Source organism: Anser brachyrhynchus, assembly GCF_964034855.1.
Source record: "Anser brachyrhynchus genome assembly, chromosome: 17".
NCBI lineage: Eukaryota > Metazoa > Chordata > Aves > Anseriformes > Anatidae > Anser > Anser brachyrhynchus.
In genome coordinates this window covers 8,618,222-8,633,322 of record NC_137710.1, presented here as the reverse complement: position 1 = coordinate 8,633,322, position 15,101 = coordinate 8,618,222, and the positions used below count along the sequence as shown (strand labels likewise).

Below are 15,101 nucleotides of genomic sequence, written 5' to 3'. Positions count from 1 at the left end.
TTACCTGCCATAACTTCAGACACATGGGCATGCCCAACTTGGCACCCGCCTCTGGCTTCAAGGTACAGACTGATGTCTTGGATGGCAGCTCCAAAACCTGAACCTGACATCAGGAAAACAAGAGAATTTGGTCAGGCTCCAGGTCAAAATTCTGCTGCTAAAAACACAAGTCTTTTAAGGTGATTAAGGCTAGTGTAAGCGCTTCCAGTAAAAACCGTCTGGAGGAAACTGGGGAATACATGCTAAGCTGGAGCGGTAGGGGAATCTACAGCTATCTAAATAAACGCATTGTTTAATGAAAGACCAGGCAGAACTGCTAGAACGCATCCTCATCTTCTGCTCTTCTGTTTTTGTCTGTATTTTACAGTCTTCTTCACATAGACTCGATGATGCTATGCACACAATAGATAATATTGCAGACTGCTTAATCTGAAAACACTTCCCTGCTTCCTCTCCCTTATCTCTTTTTATATCCACACAGAGCTTGTGTGGATACATAGCCACTATTTATCTAGCTATCTATGGTGGACTTCTTTATTTACTGGCTGAATGCATGAGCAAAATAGCAAAATTTAAACCCCAGAATCATCTGCTAATGCAAACTGCAGCACTGATGGCATACAGGTATTTTTACTACAATATTGTCTGACCCTGCTTTGAAGGGTCAGACAATACTGTATTTAACACCTGCTCTCTGTCTACATAGCAGCCTCTACTTTTGCTTGCGCAGATGGTAATGAATTATGGCTCTGTCTTTTTTACTTTTTTTAAAACACGGGGCAAGAAGTCCTTCCTCTGCCAAGGAAGTAGCTCATTTCCACCTCAGGATGATAGCAGGCAAGATCAGGGGAGTCTGCCTTTGCAGTTTGGCACTGGAAGGTTTTGAGTCTCTTGACAGACACGAAAGTGTCTCTAGGCTGATTCTTGAGCCTGGAACTATGGAGAAAGGTAAGTTCTTAGTTATCAAAAACTTGCTTCCAGGAACATTTCTTTTTATATTGCTCTTTCTCAGATGCATACTTAATCACTCAGGTGATGTTTTATTTTAATTAAATAAACAATGGTCTGCATTATCTCATAAAAATAAAGGACTTCAAATATTTGATAAATCCAGCATCACCAGCCATCCTGGGCTATTTCTGAATGTGCAAAAGCCCAATAGTGCTGTTGAACAGCCCCAGTCATGCGAATTTCCTTAAGCATCTGAGATGAGGTATTACACAAATATGGCTCCTTTGGGAGCCATCAATCAAGACCACGGCAGTTGCAATGGCTTTCCAATCCTATACCTTTAGTTCAAAGCTTGCCAGAACATCTTCCTATTTCTAGAGGTTGTCAGCTAGCCTGCCAAAAGCCAGCTGCACTCTAGGACTGCAAGTCGACAATGTACTAAACACAATATACAGAACACTTTCTAAAGCCAGTTAGCAATGGAGAAGGAAATCATTCTCCAGATATGAGGGCTGGGGACTACAGCACAGAGTCATCCGATGTGTAGACCAAACCTATTAACAGACCAAAGTCTGATCACCTGGGAATTCTGGTTCTTTGGAGCTACGCTCTTAACAAAAGATTTTCTCTTGGCAACCTTCTTGCTATCAACATAACGACCAAGTTAGCTATTACAGGAAATGGGCTATAAATATGAAGATGACCCGCTCTCATCTCGTGTCTTTCATCACTGGCTCTCCAAAGGGCATTGCTTGCTAGATCACAAGAAAACCAAAACTGTAACTTTTATGTAATAAGGAAGGGTAAACACAGGGATAAATGCACTCCTGCAGGTTAAAAATAAAAAAGCCATTCCTTTGCTTTATCTTGATTCAAAAGGGAAGAACTGGTACAAGGGCTACAGTTGGGCTTCAAAGGACAAAGAAAAACACAAAGATGAGAAAAGTTTTTTGCAAAAGGCAGTCAGGCATGAGCTGCCTGTGCTAGATTGACAGTTCCAGAGATTGTCTGCATTAGAGGCAACTGAGCCTTAGAAATAAATACTATTTCATATATTTTGACAACTGTAACCTAAAACTTGAAGTTCTGTGTTTATATTGGTTTTGCTTAATAGGAGAAAGATTTTCCTTTGCCTGAGGTTAATAGTGTTCCTGGGTGGCTAAAACTGGCCACAAGGAAACACACCCTTTTTCTTTTTCACATTAATAAAGCTTTTAACATGTTTCTGGCAAATTGGCAAGAAAAGTGCGTGTAACTCATAATTGGTGATTTAAATGCAATCATGAACAAATAAATGCCTGTTCAGATCTCATTATTTATGGACTGAACCTGCTTTAAGACAAAATTACTCTTCTTTGGGCACCAGCCAAACATAAACACTTATTAAGTCTTAATTTTAATCATAAGCTGCAAATGTACTGTGTCTCACACAGTGCTGCCTATTTGGAAGCACTATATATTATGGGAGTATGTGAATTTATTGAAACCTGACACAGTTCTAATGTAAAGCTTCATACACAGAGTGGGATTCTTTTACCTCAGGAGACAGCAAATCATTATCAGTTTCCAGGACCCAAGTGAACAAATGAAAATAAAACAGAGATGAGCTGTAAGAGACGTTGGGGTAAAACATCTCCTCTTCGGATTAGATGACTATTTAATTCTTCATGAACAGAACATGTGTGTACTCTTTGCCTGAAACAAACGCTTCTCCACCTGATACAAGAGTGCACTTTTCAATTTTGCTAAAGTTAAGTATTATTGAACACTTCTGTAAAAGGGAGGGTAGTTCCTTGCTCGATCACAACAATATTTGGGCCTTGGAGTAGTTTTATTTACAGATACAGTGGTTGTTTTTATGGGCTTACTCGGTTCTGTAAAATGCTGAGCATTCTGGCTGTGATCCAACAAAGTACTTAAATATATGGTTAGTTTCTGAACAATAAAAAGTTCTTATTTTCTTGCAATACAGGCATCATTCCCACATATTACTTAGTATATAGAAAGTGTAACGTTCAGTTTCAAGATATGCATCCTAGGGTCCAGAAAAGCTCGTGACTTTTTACATTCACAGACAGCTTGCAATAAGCTACAATATTTCTCTTATTTATTTATGCCACTTCTTTTTTTTTTTTTTTTTTTTTTTGTATTTTTGGTATTTTGATGTCAAGCATCTGAATTATTTTATTTTTGCAGAATGTCCTCAAATAGTAATTCAAAGAAAACAAAAAATACAATTTCTACAAAACAGAAGTTGAAACTGCCAATAAAGCTGTCAGTCAATGATTGGTGTGATAATGCGTATTAGATGTGGACTTATCCAGTAGGAACTGAAATGAACCCTACAATTATTTCAAACCATGCAAACCTCTGGCCGCTAATAGTAATTCAACTATTTCCAGCCGAAGTACCAGTTAAAGAATTAGCCTGAGGTGAAAGACCACGTATCGCATTACAAATCACCTGCACCTCCCCTTTTCTCACCAGACACGACACTCAGCTAGAGATGGAAGATGAGTACCGCCATCTGATGACAGACTTTCTGACCATTAGTTCCCCAGAAGGACTGTTCTCCCCTTTAACAGCATTCAGCAGCAGCACCAGAGGAGTTTTCAAAACTCCTGCACATGAAAGACCAGCAGCAGCTGCAAATACTTAAATGCAAATACTTAAATTGGGGTGGTATCCTTGTTATTGGAGCATGAGTTATATAATTCAGTCATCTTCCTGGCAGGTACTAGTGATTAGAACCCCTGAAGGTTCCTTGTGCTGCCCTCTCTTGAGCAGAGTATTTGAAAGCAATGAAGAACTTCCTGAACTTTCTTCAGAATTTTCCAATTTAAGAAACAAAAGCAATCTCCCAAGCACCAGAAAAAGAAGTATTTCCTACCTCGTCCAGGGCTTTGGCTGCCATGGCCATTAGCCAGCGTCCCTGTGCCACCTTTAACAGAGAACATCTGCAGAATCCCACACTCTCCGTGAAGACAGAATCCATCACTGAAGTCCGTCCCTCTGCTAAGTCCCACAGACAGATCCTCTGGTCACGACCCTGGCTTTTACAATAAAACAAGTTGTTCTGTGAGCAGCAGGACTGAGAAAACCTGTCTTCCTGTAGGTTGGTATCTCAAATTTGGGTCTTCAACATGTAGTAAGGGCTGAGCTTAATACAGCTTCTGTAGGTCTATTAATAGGGTCTTTCATGAAACGTGTGCTAACTCGGTATCACTGAGACTCTACGCTCCTACTGGCTGCAAAACGGGACAGTAGGTTTTAAAGTTACCAGCAGGAGGGAGGACCTGAGTCAGTCAGATACATGGCAGTCACAGTTAGCCATGTTTTCTTACAAAGAGACACTTGATCAAACACAGATATGCTATATGTACAAATATTTATCATTTTTTTATGATTATTTGAATATTTTCATTATACTTACATGTTAACATTGATTAGAACTAATTTAAAGGGAATCAAAAGTATCCACAGAATAGCACATTTAATATTCTTTCACCCTAGCAATGAAATGGGATTATCAGGCATGTTGACAGCTGAAAGACAAATAGCAAGACAAGAAAGACCACAAAGGTAAATGAAAAGCAACAGTCATTCAGTGGTCAACTTCCACAGCCACAGGGAGGGCAGAGAAGACTGCTATAACTGTCTGTGTATGAATACACAACAGGTGAGGCACTGGCAAGCAGCGGGAATTACACAATAAAACACTGCAGCTGAAACATCCAAAAAAGAAAAAAATGGTGGCTGCAGCGGCACCACCAATGTACGAGTGCAGCCCAGTCAAGCACAGACTCGTGCACCCCTCTCCATGCCACAGAAAAGTCCATGGGTTGGTCCCAAGCAGTAAAGCCAAGGACGCCACTCAAAGGGCGCAGCATCAGTTGCTACATATTTGTGTGATTCCACTTCTCTGGAACAAATTACCGCTGCGGAGAAGCTCTAGTTTGCCCAGTTCACAGACTACAGTAAGTAGCACAGGATGCCTATCCTTGTGTCATCACCTGGGACAAAGAGTCATCAAAAATCCCTCATCTATTTCTTCTTTTAATTAGCAGCATCACGTGACAGAAGTATGTAACTAAAACAGGTAGATGCGAATCTGACCAATTAGGGCTTCTTCAACATCAGTACAGGAACTCCCATCTGCTGTTCAGCTGAGTGACAAACTGAAAACATTTGTGGTACTGGGCATACAAACAATGTGGTACTGCAAGAAATTGTGGTGATTTAGTTTTAGAACAGACTAACAAAAAATACAGGTAAGTGCTGTCCTAGAATTGTACTGCTATGTGAGCTGTTATAAATATACACCAAAAATAGAGGTAATGAAAAACTATAATTATACAAACAATGCTCATTCAATAGGATTTTATGGGGGAGAGTGTTGATAATTGTACTTAAGTAGATAAATATAAATGCTAATGAGTTCCACTGTATATTATAAGAGATGTCTTCTCTAGATAAACATGTCAGAACACCTCCTAGTCATACAGACGCTTTGGCATCCACTCTACTCTAGATCACCTGTCTAATCCAAAGTACACAAATCTTCCCAACCTTCCCTCACTAAATGAGAACGCAAGACATTTTGCAACACAGGCGTGCAACTCAGCATTCTTGCTCATTTTCCACCATTCCACCTCTGGTTCTTCTCTTCCTTCCCTCCTTTTTCTCCCTCTCTCCTCTACTTATAAACTGTATCAAATTTGATATTCCCTGAGAACCAGTTGTGAAGCACTTAACTTCATATCCAAGTTCATTTCTTTTACCCAGAGACCTCACATGATCTCAGTACAAGGATGCTACAGACCCAATGAAACTACAATGAAAAAAGGATAGAATTAATTTCTTTATAATACAGGTGTAGCCACATGCGTAAATAAAGAAATCAATTGTATATTTTTTTTCCACCTTTGGTTCTTCATCTTTTCTGGATTTTTGTATTTTTGTACATTTTCTATACGCGTTGAACAGACTCCAGAAATAAGAAATTCCTTTTTTTATAACTCAGGTACATAACAGAAGCAAGAATAATTTCCATTGCTTTTTGCCTTTGCTAACCTGAGGAGCCTGTCTTTACCATCCATCGTTTCCACCCAGCAGACAGATTTTCTTCCATGGCCATCCAGTGCTTTGTCTACTCTGCGTGTTTTTAGGTTCCAGACGTTGATAAGCCCATTCTCAGACCTGCCAGTAACAACAGATTATTTTTAGCGTGACCATTGCACACAATCTGATAAGACTATCCGATATTTTCCTCCCCCCCCACCTTAATACTGAAGTTGTATATACAAATATAACACACCCATCATTCGCCAGTCATGCATTTTGTTGTTTTCTCCAGATATAATTTATCTAAATAATATACTTTATTTTCAAAAGACACGTCTGTATGATGCTCAGCTTAGCCAGAAATCCTGATTTACTTACCCAGAGAAAAGAATGGGGACATCAGGCTCTTGGCCTCCACAGGAAAAATGCAGAGCGTGGACTGCAGCACTGGTGCCTCGCAGCACAAACTGCGGATCCGGAGGTGGCGCAGCCATCCATGCAATGCACTGGGGGAGCAAGATGACACAGGTATCATAGAGGGTAAGACAGCCTAATGTGAAATTGTAACTCTAAATATATTCTGACGAGGACATTTGCTTTGCTTAGTTAGCTTCCTCTTCAAATTGCCATTATTGGATGCTATTTCTATTTCCCATGAAGTTCTGTGGAAGTATTTCCTCCTAACTCTGACTGATCAAGCATCTATCAAATCTGCTTTTTGACAGTAGGTAATGATTCCCTTTTAAACTAGCTAAGTGCTGAGCTGTCCCTGTGTATGCACATACTTGTAAATACAAAATTGTTCAGCTGCTCTCCCTGCTGCAAAAAGGAACAGGTACTAAGTGCAAGAAACTGGATATCCAGAATTTCAGTGGGCAAGCAATTTATCATTCCACTTAGCCTCTTGGCAAGTCTTACCCTTTCCACCCCATAAAATGCCATTTCTCAGCTTTGTACCCACAACCATTTGCAGAAGATCACTGCAGTGAAAAGAATTTCAGATGAGATCTGAGCTACAATCATTTTTACACAGGATTGCCATTCTTCTCAAGTGCTTGAACTTTTGGTTCCAAGCATGGTTACTTGAAGAAAAGAAATGCATTATTTCACCCTCACTTGACTACTGTGTTATACATTTTATTCCAAGGGGTTTGTATTCCCCAAAGAATCAATAGAGATGGATGCTTTCAGCTTTATGTCATTGGTTCAAATGTGGCCCAAGTCAGCAAAGAAAACGACAAGCATTTGGGGAAGCACGTTGCCCAGTCTAACATGGGAAATGTGAAGAACAATGTATTATGAACTAACAGAGATAATTTGTATGATCTGATTAGGCACACTCTTACTGATTTGGCACCTTTACAAAGGATTTCTGCACCAGAAAAAAAGACCATTCACGTTTGGATCTCTGCAGGCAGTTCCTGCACAGTCACCAGAGGACAAGGACAACTTCCCCGTGTTCTGACTAGCGACAAATGACCTTCCAGACTTGTGCAAGGGCAATGTAACCAGCAGCTGTTACAACTCTAATTTGCAATTAATTGGAAATTGCATTATAGCATGCATTACAAGAAGAGTTTTCACCTTTAAATTTTTTCTGCTTTCTCTGTGAATTTATTCTCTGTGCCTATTTGTGCTTCTACCTTTCTTACCTGGCTTCATGCAGAAAAGGGCAGCTTTGTCACAACTGATGCCAACTCTAATCACTCTTTCCCATTCATGCATATATTGGACCAGGTTAAACAAGAAGTTTTCCAAATCCAGTAGGGTAAGATCAGCAGGTGGTTTTATGCCTGCTGGCTCACAGCAAAGGAATTGGAGAGAACCATAACAGAGTGGTAGAGCTACAAGTTACATGGTAAAAGCTCAATTTTCAATTGTCAATTCACCTCAGCAGCTTTTGAATTGTGTTTAATGGATGCACTTGCTATTGCACCTCATTTGCACGTCTACCTTTAGTGTTTATAGATCACTAATTGCCATGGTATCTATAGGTCCTAATTAAACACAATTATGTTTTAGGACTAGTGATGTGGATAACCTCCATGTTTTAGTGCCCTGACTCATCTGCTTTATGATAGTGTCTGATGATCAAGATGCTCAGCTGGAGCAAATTTTCAGATGATTACATGCTGCACAGGTTTGCCCCCATGGTGAGATCCAGCTCCCACGTGCCTGTCAGTAACATGCTTCACCTGTGATATAAACCTGTTGGATTACGAGTTTTGTCACCAGAGGTCACCTTTTTGGATGCTCCAGCAGTATGCTGTCATCCTCAAAATGACACTTTGTAGAACCACATGTAGTAGCTAGGTGGCTTGTCAGAGAAGGAAGGTCCCTCTTCACAGTGGAACGATCCTGCGTTACTGTACTAGCAAGGAAGACAAAACAAAACTGAGTCAAACCAAAGGCTACCTGGGATAACAAGGCAGGTTTTTAATAGCATTTTCCTAATTACTGACACAAAAGTTTTTGCTGACAGATACCAAGTGTGTGCCTGGCTATGGGGAGGGTTTTACCTGGCATGAAACAGACACTACGAATGCATGTCTTTACAAGGATAGTATGTCAGAAAAATCTTCAGACTGGCTACAGGAAAAGGAAAAAACAAAATCGCAACAACAACTATGAAAACATATTTTCAATCTATAAGCAAATCAAGTGACTTTTTACTCCTTGCAGCCTGGATCTTTGCTTGCTTTTTTACTGATCAGAAAGGCAAATCTTGAAAGTGAGCTTAATATTAAACCTATGTTTTTTTTTATGGGACATATGATACGACATGTTATTACTTCCTATCATGAGTCAGCAAATGAATGGCAGCACAACAGTATTAAGTGTCTCATTTTTCTTCCTGCAACTATAAAAATGCATCTCTGCTGCCTTCCATGTCCATGGATGTAGAAGCTTGAAACAAGTCACTTAAGAGCAAAATTTTAATAAAAGTTCTTAGGTACCTAAATCAGCAAAAAGTCCCCGACGGACTCAAATGGATGGAAATTGTGTACACTGGTCCCTTAACCCCCCCCGAAAAAGCATCAATCTGTTCTTACTGACACATTAGCCGCCTCAGAAATAGGACATTTAGCCTACCTTCAACCACCAGGCAGCTCACTGTCTCCAATTTACTTTTATGGATAAGGAACTACACTGCAGTATACTAACAGACAATATTTATACCATGCTTTGCTAAGACAGACAGCTCCAAACATGATAAATATGATGCCTGCGTAAGCATTAAAGCCCCTGGGTAAATTTTTCAAAAGTGCCCAAGTGATTTAGAAGCAAAAGACTTATTTCCAAATAAACATTCAAACCTAAATCTCTAGGACTTTTTAAAGTTTAACCCCAGGTGTTTGAAAATGAGTTCTCTAATTAGCACAACATTTATTTTCTTGTTAACTCCACCTAGCCTCAGGGAGACCAATCTGTTCTTGTTAACTGGGGATATCTACAGCAAATTTAATTAAATGAATTTACTTAGTATTTAGGCTGGTCTGAGATCAAAATTTGGCTCAAGGGCTTGAACTAGCAAACTGCAACCTACAGAAGAAATTTCATTTAAAAGCATCCTACGTTTGTGCCTGAGATATCGTCATGCTCTGGTTCCTGCCACCTATGTAAGCACATTAAAATATATGAATGGTTTTGCTTAAGGCATAATTTGTTCACAAGAGGAAATCACCAGTAAGAGATGAAATACCCCATCACCATTCTCTTGTCTTGTTTCTTAAAAGATGTCCTACTTTTGATTTCTTCTAGCCTTCCCTGTGCTAGTAGCAGGATCCTCTTTTAGAGGCTAAGCTACACTCCAGTATGATACAAACTACTGAAGGTATTTTTCACAAGGTGTGCTGCAAAACCCTGGGCTCCTACACAAATTAAATTGCTAAGCAAGCCACGAGTGGAGAACCCAGCCGTTCAAATCAGCATTTCAGTTAGCAAATGGCTAAACACAGCAAACATTGGGCACTAAAAGGGTTTTGTACAGCAAAATATGCTTCTGCTAAATGCCAGAACATTTAAAGAACAATTCACTATTAATATCCTTTATGAAGCTTATTTCGTTTAGGTTGCAATTGGAATAATCTTCAAGCCATTTGAATTTCTATGCAGTGGTATTCCAGTATCATCACTTCAGCATTTGATATAAAAAAGTTAAGCTTTTATTTAATGAGAGTCATTTAAAATATGTAAATGTCAAAAGGATTACCTTAGAAAAATCTCTCAGAGAATTAAAAACATTAACAGATTCCCACAGGAAAAATTCCAGCAGAATTCAGCAACTCTCCTGTTCCCACTCCTGTCACTAGCATTTCTATCACACATCGAAGCAAAAACAAATTGCTATTAAAATATCATCCAAACACCCTCCTCCCCCTGCAAACTCCACAGTTCAGTTTGAGATACCAATGGTTCAAACAAAGACAAGAAAAAATCCTCTTTTTCTGTAGGCTCATTCACGATAGCACAAACTCCACGGTAAGAACTTTTTCAGGTATAGGGGAAATAAATCTCTCTAGGCATGTCTGGCAAACTGATTTGGGACTGAAACCAGCAGGTGTGCAGACATAATTACTACTGCAAAAATTCAACACATCCAGGTGTGCTCACAACCAGATATATGAAATCCCTGTTATTTTTTGAAAATTCCTGGTCTACCAGGTGCCACCCTCCCAAAGGAAAAATCAGAGCAAAGAATGAGTTGGGAAAGATGTGAATAAATTGATCTTCCCCCTTTCCATGCTGTTTCTTTTTCATTCATACAAAGCCCCTTTTTAGCCTGCATTTCTGCGTGTACCTGCACTCACTCAGAGGTTTTGTGACACTCTGCCACGTTCCATAGCTTAGTTCTAGTGCGCAGCTGTGTTTTCAGAGTGGGTCACTAGCTGTGCCTGTAGAGGAAGTCAGTGGAAATAAAAGACCCCATCAAATGAATAATGCAGCACAAAAAATTTTGTTCATTCCATTACATTTACAATCTCCAGTGTTAAAATACAGCAGGCAGCCCTTACAGTATGAGCTTCCCAAACAGTTTTCCCAAGTTTCCAGCCACTGCAGACAGCTGGGTTTCACTGCAGTGAAACATCCTTTGCCCAGCAAAAACCCTTGTAAGGGCTGCCTGGGACCACCGTGGCCACTCCCTGTCCAGCCAACTATTGCCTTGCTGGCGAGCCAGAGTGACAGGCGTCCCTGCAGCACCCGATGCGCCGCACTGGATTACAGTGCTACAGCACAGCCGGTCTTGGAGACATCTTTGACATCACATCCCTGGTAGCTGCAATGTAGGCAGCAATGAAGAAGGAACTTGCAAGACAACTTTATGAAGAAATCTGTTTGCACCTGGGTAAAAAATAACTGACTGTACAAAGAAATGCCTTTTTGTATCGTGTAGCAAGCTAGCACGTACAAAACATTTAGGGAAAAATGAAAAGGCCAATTAAAATCCCAAATCAAAAGCCAGGCAGCCTGATTTCTGAAAGGGACCCCAGTCCTGAAACACATGATATGTCTGTTGTGTGCAAAGGCTGAAACCCACACTAGTAAAAGCAGAATCAGAGGGAAATCTCATACAGCAAGTGCCTGCACAGGTCAAGGGATGTGAGAGTGCTACACAAACTGTTGCATAGGTCAGAGCCTTGGAATATATGTGAAAATTCACTCATCAGTCAACTAACACCAGCGTTACTCTTTCAGTTTACAGCTCCATTTGCAACCTTTGGTGCTAAATGTAGATATAAACTGTACTGTAATTTAATGATTTCGTTAAGGCTAATTTTAAAGAAAAAAATATTTAAATTGGAAAATAGAAATCAGTAGATATCTTTGAATCAATAAATTGATTTCAAACAGAAATTAGAATTTGTAGAAAATTCTGATTTAACCAACAAGAGGTATTAATAAAGCACTCAATTTTTAGAAGTAAGAATAATCAATGTTTTCTATTAAAATTGGTTATTTTTCCATATTACTGCCTCCTATCTATGACAAGCAAAGGAGCAATTAAGCATACTGATGTGTATTCGTAATTGTCTTTGAAACCTAACACAACAAAAAAAATCACAAGAGTGGACTGGAAGCACTCACTAGTGTGCCTGCTCTGAAGAATATAGTGTCTACACAGTGTAGACAGATTTCTAGATAGAATGCTTTTGCTTGCAAAACTTACAGAGACACCTCAGTGTCAAAGAGAATGCAAAGTATACAATCTTCTATTAACTGATATTATAAGCCTGTTGCCACACAGGCAGCATTACAACTGACAAGAACCCTGTCCTACTTGGGCTACTAGGCTGGGAACACTAAATGCTGTCAGAGCTTTCATTCTACATGGTCACCAAGTCATTTCTAATGGCTAACGATGACTGCCTGCTCACAAACACACTTCAAGAAAAAGTCGCATTTTGGGAAGTGCTGAGAACCCCCATTTCCCATTGACTTTGAGGGAGGTTAGGAGTTCATCCTCTCTCAGGAGCTTCCCCAAACTTGCCTGGTCTCCTAACATTTACACAATGAATGATGGAAGTTTCCACATTTTAATTGTAAAAGTCAATGGACAGATAGAAAACAAAATTGCTTATCAGCAATTGGTGATATGCCAAGAAGTCTTATGGGAGCAGAAAAGAAAATGACTAATAACCATCTTGCAATGGAACACATTCTTAATGATTTCCACTAAGATAATAGCTCCTCACAAAGTGTTTGCATCTTTTTTGTCTCTAAGCATCCCTTAACTGAAAGATGCTAAACCACAATATATTATGATTTTAAGTAATGAAGTTTGCAAGAAAAATGTATATAAGTGTCAATGTGCAGCCTTCAGGAAGACTGAAACCTAGGCTTTTGTCTTAAGGTTCACTTTCAAATACTCCCATCTGCAATTTTTTAAAAAGTCACTGTATAATAATTATCTTCCATATGAAAACATAGATTCAACATGGGAACAAAACTAAGAATGACTGTAATTATTTGAAAGACACTGAGTTAGCATATGGATCTCATTGCCACTTACACATTTTGGTCACTGAAACAAAAAGCTATTAATCAATATGTAAAAGCCATAAATTAACATAAACATTAATCATTCTAATACTCCCACTGTGTCGGACTGATAATTTTTTTTCAGTCTTTCATTCTGACATATTCGCCTTCAGCTATCAGCTGGTTGACCTTTTTTAACACAGTTAAACATTTTGGGCACTGCAAATCTTACTGAAGTAAACATTTTGGAGACAGCAAAATATCATGGATACGTTTATGCCAAAAAATATGGGGACTGAAAACATGAGAGCTCCTGCCTCACAATGTCATTGCACTAGCTTTTAATAAAGGAGTCGAAAATACATCATCGAAATACAGCTGAAGCAGATGAAATTCTAGTGTTTCATAAACAGGTTCACTTTGCAGACAAGGGAAGACACCCATATGTTTTACTTTCTGAAACCATTAATTGCTTGATAAAGTGCGGTGATGTAACTACAGCCAACCTTGTTTGGAGAAAGCAAGCGGACACAAAAGCACACAGTAGTTGAGCTCTGCGACACACCCTCCCATAAAGGTATGGCAAAGGAAAAAAAAAAAAAAAAAAAACATACAGGACTACAAATGCCAGATCTGAAGAATGTGAAAATGCACAATATAAGAAGGATTGCACAACATAAGAAGGATTTATACAACAGCCTCACTGTACCATAGCATCAGACCTAAAATGAATTTAAGTTTGTACACTCGATAAATCATGGTAACCTAGCAGAAAAATGATAAGCCAAGGACCATCAAAAGCGTGTTTTGAGTAGCCTCTAGTTCAGCCATGCATAGCAATCTGTCAGCCACAGGGCTCTGTCTGCCCTTCCTCCTTAATTAGGGGTGCTGCTTAGTGCAGCATCAGCTACAAATCTTTTGGTTCCAAGAGCTAATAATGTCCTCAGATAGCATGGGCTTAATTAAACATCTTCCAGACATTTTAGCAGACATTTCCTGCAATAATCTTGTTTAGTAACAAACTATTAAAAAGAATTGACAGAGAAGAAATATATCAAGTTGTTACAGCAACTGAAGTTATTTGGGCCAGAATTATGTGTCTGCAATTAAAGATTCTGTAACTCTGAGCAATTAAAATATCACTTTATTTGAAAACTAATTAATTCTAAACACATATTTTTCCCATGACAAACTTGTATGATTATTTAATTTATTCTGTTCTAATTACTTTAATTAATCTACTCTTGTATAATATTATACTGTTATTCTGGCATTTGACCAATGAAGACAATAAATTGATTGCAGTTCTGTTGCGCAAGAGCAGAAACTGTCATGCCAGTTTCAACACCACGTTTATTTATTTGTCTGTTCTATTACTTTTCTTTTCCTCCCACAGGGCATAGGAACATGAAACACAATACACATCAGATGACATTTTGTCTTCTATACTTTTCTCATCAAAGTGTGAAATATAACTTAAGAGGTTTTGGAATTAAGGAAATGTATATGTAACATGATATTGCATAATAAAAAATAACCTATAGGAAATTAACCTATACATCTAAAATACATCGCACATGACTTATCAATTGATTCCTGATGTACAGGACCAAGTCCAGAGTTGCTAGAAATGGAGTAATTTCCATTGGCACTGAGTTCTGCTCGGGATCTGGCCCGATACAGTCAACAATAAGGGAGAAAGAGGCCAAAACCCATTTTCATACTTATCTTAAAATTACATTCATTTTAATTTCTCAGTAAGTTTTTCAAGACACTGTATTTTAATTTTGCTTCATTACCTTATATTCAACTAAAACCAAAGAACATTAAACCATTCCTTACTCTATTCTGTTTGGATTTAACAGTGGTAAAACAGAAACGCATACAAATATTTTATTGCACACGGAATTATTAGAAGTGTATTTTATTTTGATTTGGCCACACCTGAAGTAAAAAATACTGCCACTTACAGTTAGAAGTCCTCAAGTTTCTTTGAACAAGAACGTCCCTGAAATTCAATTCTTGCATTTTTGGTGGGAGAAAATGCTCGGTAGCGTCTCTTATGAAGACACAATGAAAACAATGTACTATTTAGGTACTTTTTA

General features: G+C 38.8%; 2 protein-coding genes across 4 annotated transcripts in view; both read right to left on the bottom strand.

The window, feature by feature from the left end:
• The window catches only part of GNB1L (G protein subunit beta 1 like), a 41,793-nt gene that overhangs the window by 10,697 nt on the left and 15,995 nt on the right, over nt 1-15,101 (bottom strand). For 2 of the 3 annotated variants that reach the window (XM_080559800.1, XM_080559802.1), the window contains exons 2-5: nt 6,394-6,521; nt 6,025-6,150; nt 3,842-4,004; nt 5-103 (exon numbers count right to left, since the gene is read on the bottom strand). In XM_080559800.1, coding sequence (XP_080415926.1) covers nt 5-103; nt 3,842-4,004; nt 6,025-6,150; nt 6,394-6,521 — 516 coding nt within the window. Of the gene's footprint in view, nt 1-4; nt 104-3,841; nt 4,005-6,024; nt 6,151-6,393; nt 6,522-8,257; nt 8,387-15,101 lie in introns of those variants that run through there. The other variant, XM_080559801.1, reaches the window with a different exon arrangement.
• TXNRD2 (thioredoxin reductase 2) overlaps nt 8,258-15,101 on the bottom strand; it is an 83,284-nt gene continuing 76,440 nt past the window's right edge. Inside the window, exon 22 of the transcript XR_013940405.1 lies at nt 8,258-8,381. The gene's annotated coding sequence lies outside the window, so the exon portion shown is untranslated. The remainder of the gene's footprint in view (nt 8,382-15,101) is intronic.